The 21,465-nt window shown below is 44.0% G+C and overlaps 1 protein-coding gene across 9 annotated transcripts in view; it reads right to left on the bottom strand.

Annotated features, from left to right (window-relative positions):
- UBE3D (ubiquitin protein ligase E3D) overlaps positions 1-15,826 on the bottom strand; it is a 104,678-nt gene extending 88,852 nt beyond the window's left edge. For all 9 annotated transcript variants that reach the window (XR_008234346.1, XR_008234350.1, XR_008234347.1 and 6 more), the window contains exons 1-5: positions 15,723-15,826; positions 15,036-15,235; positions 13,351-13,441; positions 6,936-7,167; positions 1,059-1,128 (exon numbers count right to left, since the gene is read on the bottom strand). Coding sequence is in view for 4 of the 9 variants with exons in the window: in XM_052781637.1 (XP_052637597.1) it covers positions 1,059-1,128; positions 6,936-7,167; positions 13,351-13,441; positions 15,036-15,235; positions 15,723-15,784 (655 nt within the window). In the remaining 5 variants the exon portion in view is untranslated. The remainder of the gene's footprint in view (positions 1-1,058; positions 1,129-6,935; positions 7,168-13,350; positions 13,442-15,035; positions 15,236-15,722) is intronic.
- Between the last annotated feature and the right edge of the window lie 5,639 nt (positions 15,827-21,465).

The raw sequence follows: 21,465 nt of genomic DNA, 5'->3' as shown, positions 1-21,465 counted from the left end.
ATACTATCTAACTTCAGCCACATACAGAGCCCAGACCAAATCCCTGCACATCTACACAGTATTTGCCTTTTCCCATACCCAGCGATCAAATCAATTACTGGTTGCTACAACCGTCTGAAGGCTTAGATTAAGGAATCCATTATTCATTATGATCTGTGAAGCTCTTTTCCAACCACTGCTTTCCCGAAGTCACAACCTGCTTTGTGGGCTTTCAAACACCTTACCTTAAATTTGGTTTTATTAAAGCCTGTACTGTTCAGATCCCCATACAGGACGATCAGAACCTTCTGTAACAGAAGACCTTCTGTCTTGTGTCTCCTCACAACTTATTTCTTACCCAGGCTTTGCATTTTCTGAGAAGTTTTTATATTCTCCAGATCTCTGAACTAAGCCAGGCTCACACTGACTGATGCAGTGGAGTAGAGGGAGAATGAAAGAATGAACCCTGCTAGTAACAGTCTTATTCCTTCTCTCCTGTTAATAACTGCATTTTAAAAACCACCAGAGACTCATCTTTACACCACTTCAGGTAAACCCTGCTGATTCAATATAATGACAGCTTTTAAACCAATAATCTCATCATCTCATCATTGGATGATGATGAGAGATAACCGGTTTCTTTGACAAGGCTTCCTTTCCATGAAACCAGGCTGGCTGTTAGCAATCATGTCTTTAGCTTCTAGTTCTGTGTTGATCAAGTTCTAAATTAACCTTTCTATTATTCTGTAGGACTGCCGGCAAAATAAACAACCTGTAATTTCTCAGGTCTCCTTTTTTACTGGGATTCCTAGTAAACTGGAATCATGCACTGACTCTTCCAAAGCTTTGGAATTAGCCAAATATGCCACAGAAACAAGGATAAAGAAAATCTTTGTCCTAAGTCACTTTCAAGGTCTAACAGTGGAAGCAACAACCTCATCTGTTCCAGAACGGAATGAGACAAACACACAGGAATCAGCCCTGCACCTTACTGATAAACTGCTTTCCTCCAGTGTTTTTAACCTCCAGTGCTCAATGGCTGATGCAGTGAAGTCTAGTTTGGTTTGTACATCCCATACCTGATGATACTGTTTCTCCCAGCATTGTCTTGCAGCGCTTACAAATTACTCTGGTGTTTTCCTTTGATTTCTGTAGGACAAAGAAATGTCATTTAAATGTCACTCAGTTATTCTGAAAAAGGAATGTATAATTTTAACATACTCTCCAGAGTAGATAGTGAACTTTGTACTTGTTTCTGTTCTCTTTATGTTTACATACACACAGATTCACATTCACTACTTCAGCTTTCTACACTTCCACTTGCTTGCAAATTTCATACTAGTTTTAAAATCTGGCAATATATACTGACCACACACCACAACCTGTAATAGCTTACAGGAGAATCTCATAATATTAAGTGACTGGATGATAAAATGACAAGGTAAATTCGATTTTGATAAGGGCAAAATAATGCACATGAAAAGAAGTATTCCAAAATATATACATAAAACATTATGCTGCAGCGTGACTACCATCACTCAGTAAAATGTTCTAGCCGCTGTGGACAGTTTTATAGGAATACCAGTTCAATGTTCAGCAGAGAGCAGAAAATGTCCACAGAGTATTTTGAATTACTAGGAAACAGCTGAAGAACACAACATAGCACAACATTCCAGAAAGGTGCGGTGGATTCTGTTCTTGAACAACCCCTCTCCCTCAATTCAAGCCAAAATGGAAAAGGTACTGACAAAGAATAATTGTGAGAGGTGCAGAACAGTTTCCATATGTGGCAAGAAAACACATGTAATGGGAGAAGGCATGAAAAGACAGAAAACAGGGGTATCACTGAGATCTATAAAATCACAAATGTTTAGGAAAAGCTGAAGAGGAAAAAAACATTTACTCTCATAGCTCATGCTATGAAAATATAACCTGGTTTGTATCAAAGAAAAGGAAGGTATTTGTCACACAATGCATAATATAGTTTGGTACTTACTATAGGAAAGTATTTTTCATATTAAAAGTATACCTAAGTTCAAAAAGTCTTCAGAAATTCAGGGGAAGCAATGTTCATCAAGGGCATATTAAAAACAAAAAATGTGGATAACATCATCTAGTTCAAGAAGTCTCTACACTGGCCAAAACATCACTCAATACTTGCCTTACTCTTATGCATCCATTACTGCCCATTGAAAAAGATCTCATTTCTGGATGAACCTATGATCTGCCCTAGTAACACTCCTGCTAATTCCAGTGTTAATATTTAAATTCAGTATTAGTATAAAGATACAAGTAAGCACAACTCCTACGTTATTCCAAAGTCTAAACTCCATAACTGGTTCTGTGTGGGCTTATTAACCTGGGTGTAGCACAGTACAGCTCTGGTCTGGAAGCAGTATGTATATAGAACCACAATGACGCTCCTCAGTTAATAAACCCTTCTGGAGCTGGAAATCCTAAGAACATAATGAGAAGACACCTAAATTGGATTTTTACAAGTGGTCTTTGTATAATCACCTTTATAATTATTCACACAGTATACAGTGCATAAAAATACCCATGTGTAATTAAACAACTACGGTTTTATTGGCTTGGTTTATAAGTCCAAACAAGTGACTATCAACTTGAGAAATCATATTGCAGCACATGCCTACAAAAATAATATTTAATTTAGCATAAATTAAACTAGTTGAGGGAAAAACCTCCAAATTTATCGTTTTCTGTAACCTTTATAACAGATGGCAATAATTCCCATGGATTCCAACTAGAATGAACACACATGCGCTCTTCGGGGAGCATATTTTTTCTTCACCACCACTATCATACTCCTTAGTATAAAAATTTTAAAATGTATGATGATTATGTGTCGGACTGATGTCTAGAACAAAAAGTGGTGCTCTGTAGCCTATCACATCACAAAATTATTAAAAAAAAAAAAAAACAAAACAACAAAAAAACCCCATCAGCATGAAGTAAATCCAATGGCCCTAGCTATGTCAGGTACACTTTTCATCTTACACAGATAAGTTTTGATGTATGTCCATTACAGTTGTCTTCAGATGCAGGTTTCCAAGCACAATTATCCTAATAAAAAATTGAATAATGCTTTGTTAATTGATTTATTCTAATTCAGGTGCCTTGAAGGACATGTGGTCTGTGGTTAGACCGGTGATGAAAGAGATTATAGACAAGTCAAACAGACACGCTGGGACAATTTTTCAGTTACTCTGTGGAAAAGTGTACTTCCTGCTTCAATGATAGAGAAAGGGTAAAAAAGGGAGATAGAGGAGTTGTACACAGTAGTCTGGATCATTAAGTAGGTTGTGCTTGGCCTAACAATCTACACTAAAATATAGCCAAATGCCAGATCCTATATTCAGGAACAACAGAGCTAGTGATGATAAAATAAAGGAATACATAGTGGAAGACAGCAAAAAATCAAAAGAATTTAGATGATGGTAGCCATCAGAGTTACTAATGAGATGCCGCAAAAGAAAGGGCAAATATGATCTCTGAATGCATGAACAACTGAACAGTTGATACGGATAAACAGAAAAATATAACATCTTCAGAATTACAGTGAGATGATTACTGCAAAAATGGATCTATAAAGTATGTTAAAAATTCGGAAAATGGTTTGGAAAACTGCTATAAAAATAATTTCTAAAAAATAAATACACCTTAGAGATAGAAAGAGATACAGAGTTGCAATTCTTAGTGTGCTTAATTTAATAAGAAGCCAGCAAAGAGTCAGGATGATTAACCACTGAAACAGCTTACACAGGAATGTGATAAAGCTTCCATCATTTGAAGTATTAAAACAATACTGGACGTCTTTCTCAAAGCTATACCTCAGACAGAACTGATGGATTTGATGCTGGAAATACTTAATAGAGCTCTCTGATCTGTACCACACAAACAATAAAATGAACAGAAAGGACCACTCTAGCTCCACAAAAAACAGGCACCTGAACTTATGATCACAAAGTCCTGCTTGTTCCTCACAAACCAGGGGTTTGTGCCCCCAGGAGAGCCTGACAGCCTCTGTTAAAGCTTCAGAGAGCTGACTATGTTGGAAGTACAGCCCCCTTGTTATGGAGCTCAGAAAAAACATCTGGTTCATATATATGCAGTTATCCCCTTTCCCAATTCCCACCTTGCTACTCCTCTCAAACATACACAGTAAAATTACTTGCTTAACGTGAAGAGCAAGGATAAGTAGACAGGGTTTTGTGAAAACCAGTATTTGAGGTTGGTACAAACATTGCACAGTACAAATATATAATACACAGTCCTTCCTTGAAAGCTACAACTTGAATGTTTTTTTCTGACTACAGTTACAGGTGCTAGCTGAGAACTGTGCAGTACAGTACCTAAAAAACACCGGTAACTCATTGTATCATGCTTCAACAGAAAAAGTGATAGTTTTAGCTAGACTAATTAAATCAATATATCTATTTGACAACTTGCAGCTGCTGGCAATCTGCAGATGGATGCGGATCACCAGCCTAGTATTTTCTGTTTCTGTTCCTAAGGATCCCTGATATGGTGTCAGGGAAAATATTTTCCCCAAGAGATACTCTTAGGATGCTGCAAGACCATGTGACATTTAAAAACTATGTTACACCGGAAGACTAATAGATGTGCAAAATATGTTTGCAATGGATGGATGCTGTCGTGGTCCCACTGGAGGCTGGGAAAGATTGTTTAAGCATCTCTGGTACATTCCTGCTACTATTTTGGTCATAGGAAAACACTTTCCAAAGAACTACAATGCAATTAAAAAAGAACTTTCATACTGGGGCAGACTGCAACAATATTCTCTGAAACAAGAACATTTATGCCAATAGCAATCTATCTTGCCTGTAACTTTCTATTACTCATGGAAGAATTTGTTTCAGTATGAGGGGTTTTTTCCTTATTAGTCCAGTTTCTGATGGATCTTACAGTTTTGCTCATTTGCTTGGCAACCGAGTGATGCTGGAAATAAGCAAACACAGAAATGAGACTTCATTGCAAGTGTGAAAGATGTAGAAAGAGGGATTTGACACAAACAAGGAAAGAATTCTCAACTTCAGTGCAAGTTTAAGGAAGCAAACATGAAAATTCATCATACTAAACTACTATTGTATGCCTCTGACAGAAAACAGCCCCCTCCCTCATTCAAAAGTTCTGCTGTTATCCCGGTTTGACCCACATCTCAGTAACATCTTTGTCCCACATCCTTTTATCGTGTTTCTGCCTCAAAACCAACCCTTTTCTGCCAAACATTCTCTTTGATCGAAGAAGTGTGTTGGGCACACTGCTCCCGTCTTTGGGCTGCAATATGAACTCCATGCACCCTGCATCTTCCCATCTTTGTTCTCATTGTTCTAAGATCTCTTTTGAGACTACTGAAATGTGAGATAATTCATTTCAGGGACCTCTGACAGAAAGCATTGTCCTCTTGGAAATCTGGAATCTTCTGCTCAGCCTCCTTCTTAAGGATACTTAGAAGAAATAACTCCAATTGCCTCAGATTTAATCCAAATTAATCTGCTTCTCTCATGCTGATATCCTTTCAGGGTACCAGTTCTAATTTTCCCCTCCCCATATTCTGCTTTTCAAAGAACAATGGAACAAGTAACCAAAGGGACCACAGCTGCAAGACTTGCAGATATGGACCGTAGGACAGAACTGTTCCCCAAGCAGATGGCTCACTTGGATGCACTGCACCAGCAACCATTTAACTGTGAGAATCCCGGTGATTTAACTGGGGATAATACAAATCCCTAACGATGATAAGCAGCAGCAGACAGGAATCAGGGTCTCTGGAGTTACTTCTCAACAGATTAAAAGTTTCATGTTGGGAATCTGTACGTAGCAAGTCATGAGCTGTTAAAGACACAAGTTGCCAAGGCAGCAATGGTTCCCATAATTGTAGAAGAATTTCAGTAATTAGGTTTAATGCATGGTATTGGAAGAAAAGATGGTATCTGCAGGCCAACCTTTGTCAGCACAAATACAGACAAGCAGCAGACTAACAGTAAAGGCTTTATGGAAATGTAGGCTTTGGTGAACTAAGTTCCTGGTTGTTCTTCTCGTAGAACAAAAGATTATTGCTTGAACTTTTATGTATGTGCTAGATTTCCAAGACGAATAAAGCACTGAGTCTTCTTTCTTCATGGGTTTTACCTGACCACTGAAATATCAGTGTCCCTACAAATGTTTTTTTCATGGCAACAACAAATTTGGATGTTTCTAAGCCAAATGATAGCCTTCTTCCTAGAGACCCAGCTGATGGATATATCCCCTCCTGGAACACCTCAGAAACATCAATGTGAAGAGTTATAACTTGGGATGGCAGGTCACTTTCACTAGACAGAGCAGTGAAACAAACTCAATGTCCTTACTATATTCTAAGAGTGTAAGACAGCCACATCTGAACCCAAAACACATACCAATTTTTCCAAGTCTTTCTAAAGCTAAAAAAAGAAAAAAATCACACCTTCCTTTGATCATATTCATCGTTATGCATCCAGTCACAGTTTGAGAAGAAAAAGCATTGTTATTCCTGTTTCCTCCTCACTCTTCGCTCCACTACCCTTTGACAAACACCTAACCCATTACAGTCATTATCTTACTGAATATTGATGTCCTTCACTCAGGATATTTTGGGGGGGAAATATTTGGGTTTAGAACTACATAATTAAATAGTTTCTAATTCAATTTATAGGAAGAAGTTCTTCTTGCATATCTAGGTCAATATCAAAGCCATGGTGCATGCTTTAGAAAATGTAAATCATAGCTTAGAGTATTTTCTGGCTTCTGTGCAACTGAATATCAATAACTCCCTATGACCTTCAAAACAGCTCTGTAATACATACAAGTTAAATAAACCAGTGACAAAAGAGTGTTTTACAACAAAAAAAGTCCAAATACATTCACTTAAGAATTATTCAAACAAAATACTTTACCAAGTTGGAGCCACTCTGAGAAGTATGGTGTCCAGTCTCTGAGCAGCACATGGGAGATTCAGGTACATGTGATTCGTTTCCTGAATTCAACAGAAAAAAAGTGTCTCCAAGAAAACAGTCACCATGCTGAGGGTGCAAAGTGCTTCTGGCAAAGGGGTTAGGGTGACAACACCACTCTTCAACTAAAGCACTCCAGTTTTCACTTGGTAGAGGAAGAACTCTGAGAAATTTCCTAAGGGGGTAGAAGAAAAAAATATTTCAATATATTATATTCTTTTCTAAGACACTGAAAGAGAGCTTATACTCCTTACGAAAAGGGGGGGAAGTATGGCATTTTCTCAAAAGGAAGTGCTTGACTTTCTCAAAGAAAGGCACTTTCTTTGGATGAATTCTGAGAAAGCAATAGCTGCGTGTTTCCTGCCAAGTTTGTGATGAAGCATTTCCCAAGGGTGAATCTCCAATGATTACAAGGCAGAACTTGGCATAATCCTCTCTTGCAATGAATCGCATGGCAAAAATAAAACAGTTCTATCCAGTCATGAAAAACGTAACAATGGGCATTTTGCAATTATATTTATTATTACTTCTTATAAAGTTTCCTTGCACCAAATGTTGATATAAAACCAACAGAAACAGACTGCTGCCACAGCAAGGGAGAGCATGTCCTTTGAGCCCCTCAAAGTCAGATACAAGGCTTTGAAAAAGCTAAATCCTGACAAAAATACCACAGTATCTCTTCATTAAAAAAAAAAAAAAAAGGATATTGCAATCTTAATTTAGATTCAGATTTAACTTTCAGAAGTCACATAGAAAAAAAAAATGCAAATCCCTTTCTCCTGGGCAGCTGTATGGACCAAGGAGGCTGCTCCAGGCAATACCAGACTTTGCTTTCATTGTCAGTGTTGGTTTTAACTTACTTTCTTTGGTTACAGACAGTGCCAGAGGATTTTATAAGCCAAGGTTTGGAATCACTGCTTTAAGTTATAAGATATACTCTTAAAGCTAGAATATATACATGTAGCTATAGAAATACCAGCTTGGTCATTGTGGGTGAGTGGTCAATACTTTCCTGCCTACAGTTCCTATAGCCATTCTGTGGTGCCACCACATGTGGTTTTATCAAGAATGTAGAAGTATTGGTAGATCCTGTCCACATATTTACACTTTCTTTAATCTGTGTTTTGTAGAAAACTATTGCACTGGCAAGAAATTCAGCCCCTTTACCAAAACAGCAGGCAATAGCTTTAACAGTGTGTGCCTCTCCAAGAGTTTTCTAGATGTACTGTTTGTCACAGAGCTGCACTTTCTGCTCTTTGCCTAGTTCCCTTGAATGCTTTCCTTTTGTTCCCTTATTTCTTCTGCTGTTGCCTGAAACCTTTACATAGAGTTTCTTGATTCTACTCCTTACTTAAAACTTGCAAATACAACTTTGATTATGGTGCTACTTTCCAAATAAACACACAGCTGCTAAGCCAACAGTTAGACACCCTGCCTTTCTTGCAATTCACAGACTATTCTTTTCTGAAGATGCCAGTTCTTCCCATTGTAGTTTCTTGTGCTTTTTGAACTGCTGGGTGGGTGAAAGTAAAATCTTTTATAAAAACTTCCTTCTGTCTAGACCGATGATACATTTTAAACTGTGCTTGCCCCACCTACAGATGAAAGTTGGAATAACTCGTCCTCTGACCCAGCTTTACCATAACTAAGATTACCTCTCCCCACTACCCATCACTGTCTTCACTCTGTGGTCTTAAATATTGCCCAAGATACAACCACAGTTCTGCCGTGGTGGGACTTTAATTCTGGTGTTGGCCTAATGACTGATTATTCATCAGCCTTGTACAATTAGTTCCAATGCCTGGACTCACACTGAAAAAAAGAAGTCTTCATTCCTATGTATTGCTCTTTACAGCAACAAAAAGCTGGTATTGCTCAGCAATGCTTTTTCAAGTGTTACATACAGGTGGAAAAAAAGACAGAATTACCCTAAACTGCAGATTAATGCTGTCCAGTTTCACTACATTACCCTTTCTTTACACTCACAGTCTGGAGCAAAAGCAGTTGCTCCAACCAGTAGGAATTTCCTAAACAGACTCCTCCTAACTTTGAGCTATACAGAAAATATAGCATTTCCACTATATTTTAGGCTTTTGCCATTCATAGGTGGTAAGCCATATTCTGGATCACTAGAACTGGAAAAATGTAACACTAATAAAAATGTAGCTTTCCAGAAAAACAAACAAAAAGAAACTTGAAGTTTACTGGGTACTGACTAACTTGAGGCTGCTAAATACAGTGATAAAACCTAGCTAACAGGGCGACTTATCTCCCCAAACTTGCTCCTAATAACAACTGAGTTTCTCCTTTTCAGATAGACACCTAGGCTGCCTTCACAGTCACAGAGCGACAAACAACTCTTAGGCTGGGACCTTTAAGAGAAACTTTCTCCTTCTGGAGATAGTTCTCTGTGTCCGAACAGAGGAAGCCTACGTAATTAACTTAATTTAAAAAACATAGAAGTTAGGCACTAGTCTAAAAGAGTCCTGCCATAAGGATGTAATTCTTAGGTGAGCTTCCATGCTAAGGTATTTGACCATAGAGATCCTTATAAGACTGGACTAAGAAAAATAATCTCTGACATCATTATTAACTAATATCCAAGAACTAGGTATTATCATCCTAGGTATTAAAAGTTCTGAAAACTATAAGTAAAATGGATGTTAGACTGTTAAACATATAATCCTTCTGTTCCATCAGAGAAAAAGAGAAGGAAAAAAGATCCAACTGAATTTCTTTAGCAGCAGACTTCCTTATTTACTTACTAAAAAAATTTTGGACAGCCCAGCTTGACAGTTATTTGTCATGCTTAAAGCTATTTATGTAGGAAATGTGTAATTAGAAGATTTCCCCTGCCATTGTTTTTTCAATAGAATACTTTTGTAGTACAAATTCTTAATGTTTGGACTAAGGAAAAGGTTTATTGCTTAATAGTCAATTTATGAAATTTATTTTTCATGACATTCAGCCTTGTATTGGGTTTGCATGGCAGGGTTTTGGTAGCAGGGGCGCTACAGGGGTGGCTTCTGTGAGAAGCTGCTGGAAGCTTCCCCCATGTCCGACAGAGCCAATGCCAGCCGGCTTCAAGATGGACCCGCTGCTGGCCAAGGCCGAGCCCATCAGTGATGGTGGTAGTGCCTCTGGGAGAACAGATTTAGACAGGGGGAAAAAGTTGCTGTTGAACAGAAACTGCAGCCGGAGAGAGGAGTGAGAAGATGTGAGAGCACCAGCCCTGCAGACCCCCAGGTCAGTGCAGAAGGAGGGGAGGAGATGCTCCAGGCGCCGGAGCAGAGATTCCCCTGCAGCCCGTGGGGAAGACCATGGTGAGGCAGGCTGTCCCCCTGCAGCCCAGGGAGATCCACGGTGGAGCAGATCTCCACCTGCAGCCCAGGGAGGACCCCACACCGGAGCAGGGGGATGCCCAAAGGAGGCTGTGACCCCGTGGGAAGCCTGCGCTGGAGCAGGCTCCTGGCAGGACTTGTGGCCCCATGGATAGAGAAGCCCACGCTGGAGCAGGTTTGCTGGAAGGACTTGTGACCCCACGGGGGACTCACACTGGAGCAGTCTGTGCCTGAAGGACTGCAGCCCAGGGAAGGGACCCACGCTGGAGCAGTCTGTGCCTGAATGACAACACCCCGTGGAAGGGATTCATGCTGGAGCAGTTCATGAAGAACTGCAGCCTGCAGAAAGGACCCAGGTTGGAGAAGTTCATGGAGGACTGTCTCCCGTGGGAGGGACCCCATGGTGGAGCAGTGGAAGAGTGAGGAGTCCTGCCCCTGAGGAGGAAGAAGTGGCAGAGACAAGGTGTGATGAACTGACCACAACCCCCATTCCCCGTCCCCCTGCACCACTAGTGGGGAGGAGGTAGTGAAAATCGGGAGTAAACTTAAGCCCAGGAAGAAGGGAGTGGGTGGGGGGAAGGTGTTTTAAGATTTAGTTTTTATTTCTCATTACCCTACTCTGATTTGATTGGTAATAAATTCAACCATTTCCCCAAGTCAAATCTGTTTTGCCCATGATGGTAATTGGTTGAGTGATCTCTCCCTGCCCTTATCTCGACCCATGAGCCTTTGGTTACATTTTCCCTCCCCTGTCCAGCTGAGGAGGGGGAGTGATAAAGTGGCTTGGGTGGGCACCAGGTGTTCAGCCGGGCTCAACCCACTACAAACCTTTAAGAATTTCTTCATGACAGGAATAAAGCCTTAAAGAATTATTTTATATATAAGCTACACTTAGCCTAACTGGAAGGAGAGAAAGAAAAAAGAAAGTATCCCCCCCCAAAAATCTAATCACTTCCTCTAATGCGGGTAATGTGAGGGTAATGGAGAAGAATCAGAGAGCATAACCCTAACCTCTGAAGAGCTACCAGATTCATGGAAGGAAACAGACTAAGACAGGGCATTTCAGAAAATGTAGAGTCCATTTTCTCGCATGAAGGAAGGATCACTGACATTTAAACCATTCCTAACATATTTCTCTGATCTAGTCTTTAAAATGATGGCTTCCTGTGCAGTCTCTAACAGTAAGAAATAAGCTTTAGAATCGGTTTGGATTTGTTTTTTTCATTTTAACCTAAATTCCTCTTGCTTCAGCTGAAGACTACTGCCACCACCTTTGCAGCAACTTCTCACACATTAGAAAAGTCTTATATCTTCCCCACAGCCTTATCTAAACTAAATCCCATTTATTTCAATTTCTTCTCAAAGGTATCATTTTCTAGATCTCAGTTTTTTCTTATTACAGACCCTTTCCTAGTAATTCACCCTTTAATAATTTCCCTCTCACACAGTTCTGTAACTTCCCTTCGATCCCACTGCCTGTCCTGCCACTGTCATACAGACTCTCCCTGGAGAAATCAACACACAAATTCTGTAGCTAAAAGTACTGACTACGCTACTGTCTTCCTTTTGGAAGTGCTGGAACAGAAGGTGTTGGATACACTGGCAGTTCCACTCTACTACCCTTGTCTTAATGTTTTTTTAGTGATAACTTTCAAGGGGCTCAGAGGTTCCCTGCAAGAAGAAATGCCAAGCAAAGAGCCATGAACATGCCTTCTTTTTCCTTTCTCGAAAATTCTCACTGCGTCACATTATAGGATGCAGAACCAAAAGATGTAAACTCTATGCATATGAATTTGATGTGCTGAAATTCAGGAAAGCACCCTCTCAGAGATGAAAATATAAAAGTGCAATATCTTTTGAAAGCAGATGTTACTGACTAGAAATTAGAAGTTTCATTACTCTACAAATGTATCAAAATAAGAGTTATTACTAGACTTTCTGATGAGACATTTCAGAAGAGAAAGCCAGGAAATCGTCATTCAGCTACATTCAAGCCAGCCGTAAATCCATATGTATGACAAGAAAGTAACTGGAGTTTACAGAATATACCACATTTGTATTACCATTTTGAGTATTAGGAGTGACACAGATCATAAAATGCTGCAAGTGCATCTCTAACAATTCTTATATATCCAGCTGAAGCTGTCAAAGTTGTTCATCAGAAGAGCCAGAAAATGCAGCAGCTTTTTATTAAAATTCTTATTCACTCTGCAGACTTTGTAAGGAACATAGATAAGGCCAAGTCACACAGCTAAGAAACAGCTCCTCTGTTTCCCAAATTCAGCATCCCTGACCTATGTGGAGGTTGGCTTTGCTTAACAGATAGAAGGGAGCTGTGGTCAACATCCCCATTCTGAGCAGCCACTCTGCAACTACAGCACGATGACTAAAGGGAATTTAAAGAGACTGAGCAGAACTGAAGAGGATCCCTGAAGTGTAGAGGAAGAAAGAAGCGTAGGCTCAAATTTTCAGTTTTATTCCCTTCAACATAGCAAAGATGTCAGCTACTAATAGACTGAGTATTTTTTAAATCAGTGAAAACTATGAACATTTGCAATACTTCCAGGCCAAAATGTTACAGCTTTTTGTTTGTACAGCAAATCCAGAAGCTATTATGATGAGTGCAAAGAGATTCTGTATGAACAAAAAGCATAGATCTCAAAGCAGAAATTTTACACGTCAGGAAGTCCAGCTACAAAAGAAAATGTCTCGCTCAAAGCATAGCAGACAGGCAGGAAAAGAATCAAGATTTCCCAGTTTCCCAGGCAATGCACTAAACTCCCTTTGTAAGGTACTTCTACTTTACAGCCAGAATGAAATCAAGAAATAAATGAATAAACGGTGAAAAACTGTTTCAGGTGATTTTGCTTTTAGTCATCCGCAGTGCTTCAAAAGTGTTCTCATCTATCAATTTCAAAATAAATACCTTTTAGCTGTCTCTCTAAGTACACAAAATAACATGAATAAGAATCACTATGGCATTTATTGATATAAATACAAGACACTGCAGTACTTACTGGTCTTTTACTATGATGTCACCACAGGATTGACAGTAAAACATGTAATTCTTCTGGGGTTTCAGGCTTTCCCTCAAAGTAAAAACCAAGTCTATAGATAGAAGACAACATATTGATCTTCAAAACTGTGTAACACTTTCAGTCACTTGTACAAAAATATCCTGCCAAACACCTCAAACCAAAAAAAGGTAAGAATCTAACAAACTAGTTTTAAATTTTCAGGCAGGTAAGATACCAGGCACTGTGGTTCCATTCGAGGAATAGATAGTGAGCAATACCCTCTGCAGGCCAGCAAAGCAAAAATGGTCTCACAAAAGCCAGCTCAGACAACTTTTCCAAATTAAGAAAGGAGCTATAAAAGCCTCCAGGTATTATCAAATAACATTAGGTGGAAGAAAAGTAAAACTGTAAGCCTAGCTCTATGTATGAATATGTTCTGCATTGCCCACTTTCTCAAACTTAAGAATCAAAGTATATTCTCAGCATCGGCATTCAGTATTTAAGATTTAGGTTGCAACCACAAATGAAAAGTACTTTAAAAGGTTCCAGAATTTCACATAAAAGACAACTAGTTTTGCATACTAACATAAAACATTTAAGGCTAACTAAGGTTAATATATACGTCGATTACCATCTGGTTCACATACTTGTTTTTCAAAGGTACGACTTTCAAAGGTAAATTTTTAAAACTTCACCTTTGATCTTTTGAAGTGTGCCTCATTAATAAGACACACTAAATAATTTTTGTATGATTGAATTGTCAGAGCACATGTATAATTACAGATTAACATACAGAAGCAACCTCTGCGTACCATAAAATCAACAGAGTATTCCAGCGTGTTTCTGGTGCTGAGACCATTATTGTACATCACATACTTTATCGGTCATTTCTACTTTAAAACCACAGAATGACAATTTTGTGTTATTTAATATACCTTTCCGTGTCACATCCTATTAAATGAGTCTAAACATATTGAGCTTGGGTGCTAGAATGAAAGAAGGCACCAGCTATACCACCATGCTTCCTATTTATGCAGTCACATCCTAGACCTGAATTAGCATCACGGAAATAAAGCATATAACTTTGCAGATGTTACCCGCAACATTAACCTCTGCAAACTGAGGCTGCGAGAACAAGCCCCAACACTGCATCACACTCCTTTTATGATTTAAGTGGTCAGTGACAGCCTTAGCGGCATAGCCTGGGTGAGTCGTATTACTGCATTTTCAGCCACCAAACACGAAACAGGAGGGAAAGCAGTTTTGAAGTAACACGGGAAAGCACGGGGTAGGAACCGAGAGCAGTTCTCAAACTCCTGCACTGACTCAGCAACCGTGCTTCCCTTTCATTACCCCACTTTTTGCACTTTAAAGCTGACAATTTTATTCAATGTTATCATCTCCTGTTTAAATCTTCGAATCAGAGCTAAAGCGAGCCCGGTAGCGACGGCACATGCACAACGCAGACCACGAAAACTCCAGCTGGTTTGGGGTTTTTTTGTGCGTGTGCTGCCGAATCGACGCTTTAAAGCCTCTGTCTGCGCGCCACTTAAACCAGTAAGGTTTGAGGCCACCCTAACCGAAGCTCCCTTTTTTTTTTTTTTTTTTTTTTTTAAGCAACGGGCCAAGCCCCCCCGCCCAGCGCTGAAGCGGCGGCGGCGGCGCCGGCCCCGCCCCAGCCTTACCGGCGCTCGGCGGCGGGCGGCGCAGGCGCATGCGCAGGTGCAGGCCGTCGCCGGGGAGGCGGCGCAGGCCGCGGCAGGAGGACGGGGCCAGGCTGACCCCTGCCGGCAGCGCCGCCGCCTGGCAGCTGCCGCCGCCTCTCGCTTCCACACGGTCCGCGGCCACCCACACGTCCAGCGGCGAGCTCGGCGGGTCCGCCTCGCTGGGGAGGCAAAGGAGAACGGGCTTACCTCAGAACGGAGGTGTTGGGACCAGCTGGCTGAAAACGGGCGGGAAGGGGCTCAGCGCCGAGGCACCGGAGCCCGGCTGGCGGCTCGGGCAACGCAAGCCCGGCCTCGGGGGGGGGGGGGGGAGGGGGAAGACGCCCTCCCGCGGCCCGAGTCGCGCCCCGGGACCCACGCGGTTAAACCGGGGTCCCCCGCGGGGGTGAGGAGCGATCGAGAGAAATAAACCACCGTTCTCAGGAAGCATTTATTTGCACAGTAACTCAGGCTTTTCCGAGTCGCACAAGAAGGGAAGGGGGGGGGGACACACGCAACTGCCGTTGTGTTCGCCGGGACACAAACCCGTCCCGTCCCGTCCCCCCCCCCGCCGTTTAAGGCTAAGGACGCGGAAAGCCAGACCCACCGCCCCAGCGCCGCGCCCTGCGCCTCCCGAGCGGCGGCAGGCAGGCAGCGCCCCCGCACTACCGGATAACCAGCAAGGCGCTCTGCGTCCCCCGCCTGATCTCCAGCAGGAACCCTCCCGCCATGCCGGCAGGGGAACAGCTCCGGCGGCCCGCGCAGGAAGCGGCGGCTCTTCCGCCCGCCCGCACGCCGGCCGGCGCAGGCGCGGTGCGGCCGCCCGCCACAGCGCCGCCTACAGCTCGGCGCCGGCGACGCCCCCGGTGGCAGCGGCGGGAAGGCGCCCGTGGGGCGGCTGCCGCCCGCCCTCCGCTCGGCCCGCGGTCGGCTGTGGGGTCGGGTCTGGGTGCCCAGGGCTGGGTCCCGTCGGGTCCCGAAGCCCCGAGGTCGAGGCCTGCACAATCTGCCCGGGCAGCCGCTCCAGGGCTCGGCTGGTTTCACGGGGTTTTCTTACGCCCAGCCTGATGCTCTTGCGTATCAACACCTGCCTGTTGCCTACTATCCTCCTGCCACACTGCCGCTGTGAGGAGCCTGGGCCCGTCTTCTCAGGCACCTCCCCACAGGCACCGGGGGCTCTGGTTGGGTGTCCGCCCTGAAGCCATCTCTCCTCACAGGTCGCCAGCCCCGACCGTCCTGGGTGGCATCCAACAAACTTGGTCCTGTTTACCGACACCTTCCCTGCAAGAGGCATGGGGGCAAGACTGGGCGTTGTCTCCTAGATGTAGTCTATCAAGTGCCAACTGACGGTGGATAATCGGTCTCCTCGATCTAAGGGCTCCGCTCCAGGATGCTGTCGGTCCTCGTTGCTGCCAGGGCCAGTGCAGCTCGCTGCCCACCAGGGCCCCAGGGATTCCCCATGGAGCTGCTCCCCAGCCAGGCACTCCTGGTCTCTGCTGGTGCCCAGGGCTCGTCCTTCCCAGGGGCAGCAGTCCCCCATGATAACCAAGCTTTGTGACACAGAGACTTCCCTGGGTTGTACCAAAAGGCTTCATCCACTTTATGCCGATCGGGTGGTCTGTAACATGCTCCCATCAAGGTGTCACCCTCACTGGCTTCTCTTCTGATCCTGACGTACAAGCTCCAACCCAGACCATTCCCCAGCCCATACAAGAGTTCCACATACCCAACGCTGCTTCACGGAGAGGGCAGTGTCATCGGTGCTCACGTGGATAAGCAGCTGGGGGTAGTAGGCTGAGGGATGGGCAAGCCTCGGCAGTGTCCTTGCAACATGTTGGATCCAAGCCCCCAGCAAGTAAAAAACACAGAAAGTCAGGCAGCCCCAGTCAGGCAGCTGGGGTCCTCCATCCCTCACAGCAGGGAGTCACCCACTGCTCTCATCCACCACTTTCTCCCCATGGTGCAGCTGTGTGGTTCAGGCTTGGCCAGCTGTGGTGCTTCCCCAGATAAGCCTTTCTCCCCCTCATCTGCTACCAGGGCATGGAGCCTATATTCCAGTTGTAGATCTGCAGGTGGAGAAGGAGCTGTCCTCCTGTTGCTAGAAGTCTCAAGCTTCCAGCCTGACCCATCACGGGAAACCCTCCATTTCCTTACACCTGACCACAATCTCTAGCTGCCCCTCCTTCTGTGCAGTATGGGCTCTCACTTCCACAGGGTCTCTGGGAAGACCCTGTGGAACTCGTTTTCATTTTCCCTGGTACGGCACAGTCTGCTGGACTCCTCCTCAAGCTCCTTAGACTGGCAACTACTTCTCACCACTGCACGTATCTGGCAACCAAGGGCACCAGCTCCGCAGGGTGGTCCCCGCAGCCCCCCATAATAGGTCTGACTGGGATGGAGTTGCCTCACAGCAGCCTGTATGATGCTGTGCTTCAGATTTGTGACCAAACAGCGTTGCTAACACACCAATGTTTTAGCTGTTGCTGAACAGTGTCTGCACACTGTCAAGGCCGCCTCAGCGTCTCACTCTCCTCCCCCCAGCAAGTAGGCTGGAGGTAGGGAAGAGGCTGGGGCAGGGGAGAGGTAGGACAGCTGACTCGAATTGATCAGAGAGATATTCCTTAGCACATAAGGTCATGCTCAGCAATAAAAAGTGGGGGTGTAGTCTTTCCAAAGTAGCCCTTGCTCAGAGACTGGCTGGGCATCAGCTGTCTGCTTGTAGCAGGTGGTGAGTGATTGTCTTTGTACGTTTGGTTTTTTTTCCTCTTTTGTTCACTAACTAAACCGTCATTATTGTGACCCACAACTTTTCTTGCTTTTGCTCTTCTGGTTCTTCCCCCACAGAGCAGTAAGCTAGCATCTCACTGGGGTCAAGCCACCATTCCTGTGAAGCTCTGTCTAAGCAGAAGCCTCTCGTGAGCCAGGGGCAAGCTCCCCAGTCAGTGCTGGGGACTGTGTCCTGGGGCATGTCACTGCACCACCACCCACCCCCTGCCTTGTGAACAGCCCCCTCTCCGCCTGTCGTGGTTTAACCCCAGCCAGTAACTAAGCCTCATGCAGCCGCTCACTCACTCCCCCCCGGTGGGTAGAAGGGTAAAAGTGAGAAAACTCATGGGTTGAGATAAAGAGAGTTTAATAGGTAAAGCAAAACCCGCGCACGCAAGCAAAGCAAACCAAGGAATCCGTTCCCCACTTCCCACGGGCAGGCAGGTGTTCAGCCATCTCCAGGACAGCAGGGCTCCATCACGCCTAACGGTGACTTGGGAAGACAAACGCCATCACTCCCAAAGTCCCCCCTTCCTTCTTCTTCCCCAGCTTTATATGCTGAGCATGACGTCCTATGGTCTGGAATATCCCTCGGGTCAGTTGGGGTCAGCTGTCCCGGCTGTGTCCCCTCCCAACTCCTTGTGCCCCCCCAGCGTCCTCGCTGGTGGGGTGGGGTGAGGAGCAGAAAAGCCCTTGGCTCTGGGTAAGCACTGCTCAGCAGTAACGAAAACATCCCTGGGTTATCAACACTGTTTTCACCACGAATCCAAAACACAGCCCCATACTAGCTGCTATGAAGAAAATAACTCTATCCCAGACAAAACCAGCACATTCTTCAGCCCTTATGCCATACCATTTACATCATGCTCAGGGCCCACGCTATCCAATACAACCTCATTAACCACTACCCTCCTTCCCATCCTTTGATATAATACACAGATATCATTCTCTTAGTCTATGGACCACCCTTGTGAAATATCCATAAAATGCCCACAAAAAGTCCATTGAGTTCATTTAGTCCATGACTTTGGGCTCCATCTCTTATGGTGGTCACTCAGGACAGGAGAGGTGGTGTGTTGCATGGAGTTACTGGGCGCCAAAGCCAGCTCAGGTCGGGTCACTGCTGCACTTGCACTGCTTCTTGTAAGGCTTGTCCTCCACTGGTTCAGGTGGTTTCTGCTATAGTGATTCCTATAACATGCAACTCAAATCATGGGTTACAAAAATTTAAAGGTATTTCCATTAAAATCTCCACCCCTGGACCCTCCCTATAGACCAGACCATCGGGTTTAACATTGCAATGAACTCCTCCTCTAGCCCCTGCTCCGGCTTGGACTTATCCACAGACTGCAGTCCCTTAGGGGTGGACCTGCTCCAGCGTGCCCTTATCCATGGGAATAAAAAGCCACGCTGGAACAGGTATATCTCTGAAGGCATTGTGGCCTCATGCACAGCTACAAGCCCTTCAGAAGTAAACCTACTCCAACATGGCCTTACCCATGGCTGCTGTCCCTCCAGGGGTGTACTTGCCCTGTCATGGGCTTATCCATGGCCACGCGCTTTGAAGTGCTCCAGCATGACCTCATGCACAGCCACGGATGCTTCAAGGTGCACCTGCTGCAGCATGGACTTATCCACAGCCACAGATGCTTCGGCATGTACCTCCTCCAGCATGGACTTCTCCTTGGGCTACAATGCGTTCAGAGGTATACCTGCTATGGCACAGACATAACCACGGCCAGAGACGCTTCCAGATATACGTGCTCTGGCGTGGACTTATCAATGATCACAGATGCTTCGGGATGTCCTGCTCCTGCGTGGGCTCTTCCACAGGTCACAGTCCCTTCGACTCGAGTTCACACTGGAGTTCCAGCCTGTCCACTACAGCAGCACAGAAACAGCAATGGCACTCTGGCCATCTGCCAGCCCAGGCGCATTGCCATTGCTGTTATCAAAATGTTCCCAGGCACAGCACGCGAGATACTACACAGATAAGCACTACAGCAGTACAGCAAGCAGCGAAAGCAAAAAGCAGCCTCTAACGAGCGCTGGACTCTAATACGCAGTGAGGCACGCAAGCCCCACGCAAGCACAGGAGCCTGCCAATTACAAGCTAAACAGCAATAACAGCTATAAATTTGATCTAGCACATTCCAGTCAAACCTGTCATTATCTCGAACCCTTCAAGCCCCACATTGGGTGCTGGTGCGTTGGCCAGGAAACATTACAAGTCTCCCTGAATTCCTCCCAATCCACGTTCACCCAGCTCTTGAATGCTGTCACATTGCACTCATACCAAACGGACCCTTGGCACAGGCATCTGCTGCTCTGGGATGAGGCTTCCTACTGCCTCTCACCGAGTCTTTTTATCAAGAGACTGTAAGCCCACCTTGACATTCCCTGTGTGACTGTCCCTTCACTGCACGCTTCATCCAGCATGCCGCCCTCACAGTATATAAGAGGTTGCTGATGGTCTGTATTCGAGGACACCAAGGAAAGAAGCTTCTGCTTTGGGAAAAAAGCCTTTTGCTATGTCAAGTATTTACTTTCTATGAAAGTCACAAGACCTGTGATTGCAGAGAGTCATTTGAAAACATGATCTGCAAAGCTTCACACAAAAAGGCAGATTTGCACATTAATTTTATAGCAATTTACTGTTTAAGACATGATTACTTTGAAGTAATCTTAGTCCTTGGAGTTGGCAAACCCAAGTAGATGTTTTAGGAGAGTCTTGAAGAAGTAGATGGAGTAAGGTTAGATTTTGTGGGAAAAATATAGCAGACAATAGTCGGCTAAACTGTCTCAACCAAGTATTTTTCTTCTACAAAGCATTAATTTATTCAAGTATTCTAAGATGCAGACTATACTCTCTACATGCTGTTCTGAGCGTGTTTTGGGATTTTGTTGTTGTTGCTTTTTTAAGGAAGAAAAATATTTAGTCCACATGGTAGCTTTCATTTCCAATTACTTCACAAACCAATGTACATATTGCAGGTTAAATTGTTCTCAGCAAGTAGGTCACACGTCAAACATAAAATCCATGTAATTATAGGAGAATCGACTCCTAGTATTAGTAAAAGGGCCTTGGACCCTGACTTTACAAAGGCTTACACAAGATGACAAAGTTACGAATAATCTTAAGTATTCGCAGGGTGTGAGCTTCATTTATTCAAAATTCTCTATTACAGGTTTCCCACCATTTCTGCAGCGCAATAATTACACAGAACTGAAGGTCAATGTCCTACAGAGCAAGTGCATGTAGCATCAGTGGTGCATCTAGCCCAGTATTTTGTCTCCAATGTCAGTAAAAGGAGATACTATTTAGGAAGAGCTCCTTAGCGTGGCCACTTCCCAGTACTTCCCCCGCATCTCTCATTGTATTAGGGATGCTGGAGGGTACATCCCTGCCTATATCCTTCCATGCCCACTTACGGATGTGTTTGCCATCAATATGAATAATGCCTCCTTGAACCTACAGATAATGTCCAAGTCCCCAACCTCTGGTGGCGATACAGTCTAGAAGTTCACAATCTACTTTGCAGAAAAGTGTTTTCTTTACGTGTCTCAAAAATGATCTTCTACTGTTTTCACGAGGTGCCTCCTCACTCTCATACTGTGGGATTTGGTTAATAACAACTTTATATCC

The sequence above is a fragment of the Harpia harpyja genome, chromosome 3 (genome assembly GCF_026419915.1).
Source record: "Harpia harpyja isolate bHarHar1 chromosome 3, bHarHar1 primary haplotype, whole genome shotgun sequence".
In the NCBI taxonomy this organism is placed as follows: Eukaryota; Metazoa; Chordata; class Aves; order Accipitriformes; family Accipitridae; genus Harpia; species Harpia harpyja.
The sequence above is the reverse complement of the archived record's forward strand: the minus strand, read 5'-3'. Positions and strand labels throughout refer to the sequence as shown.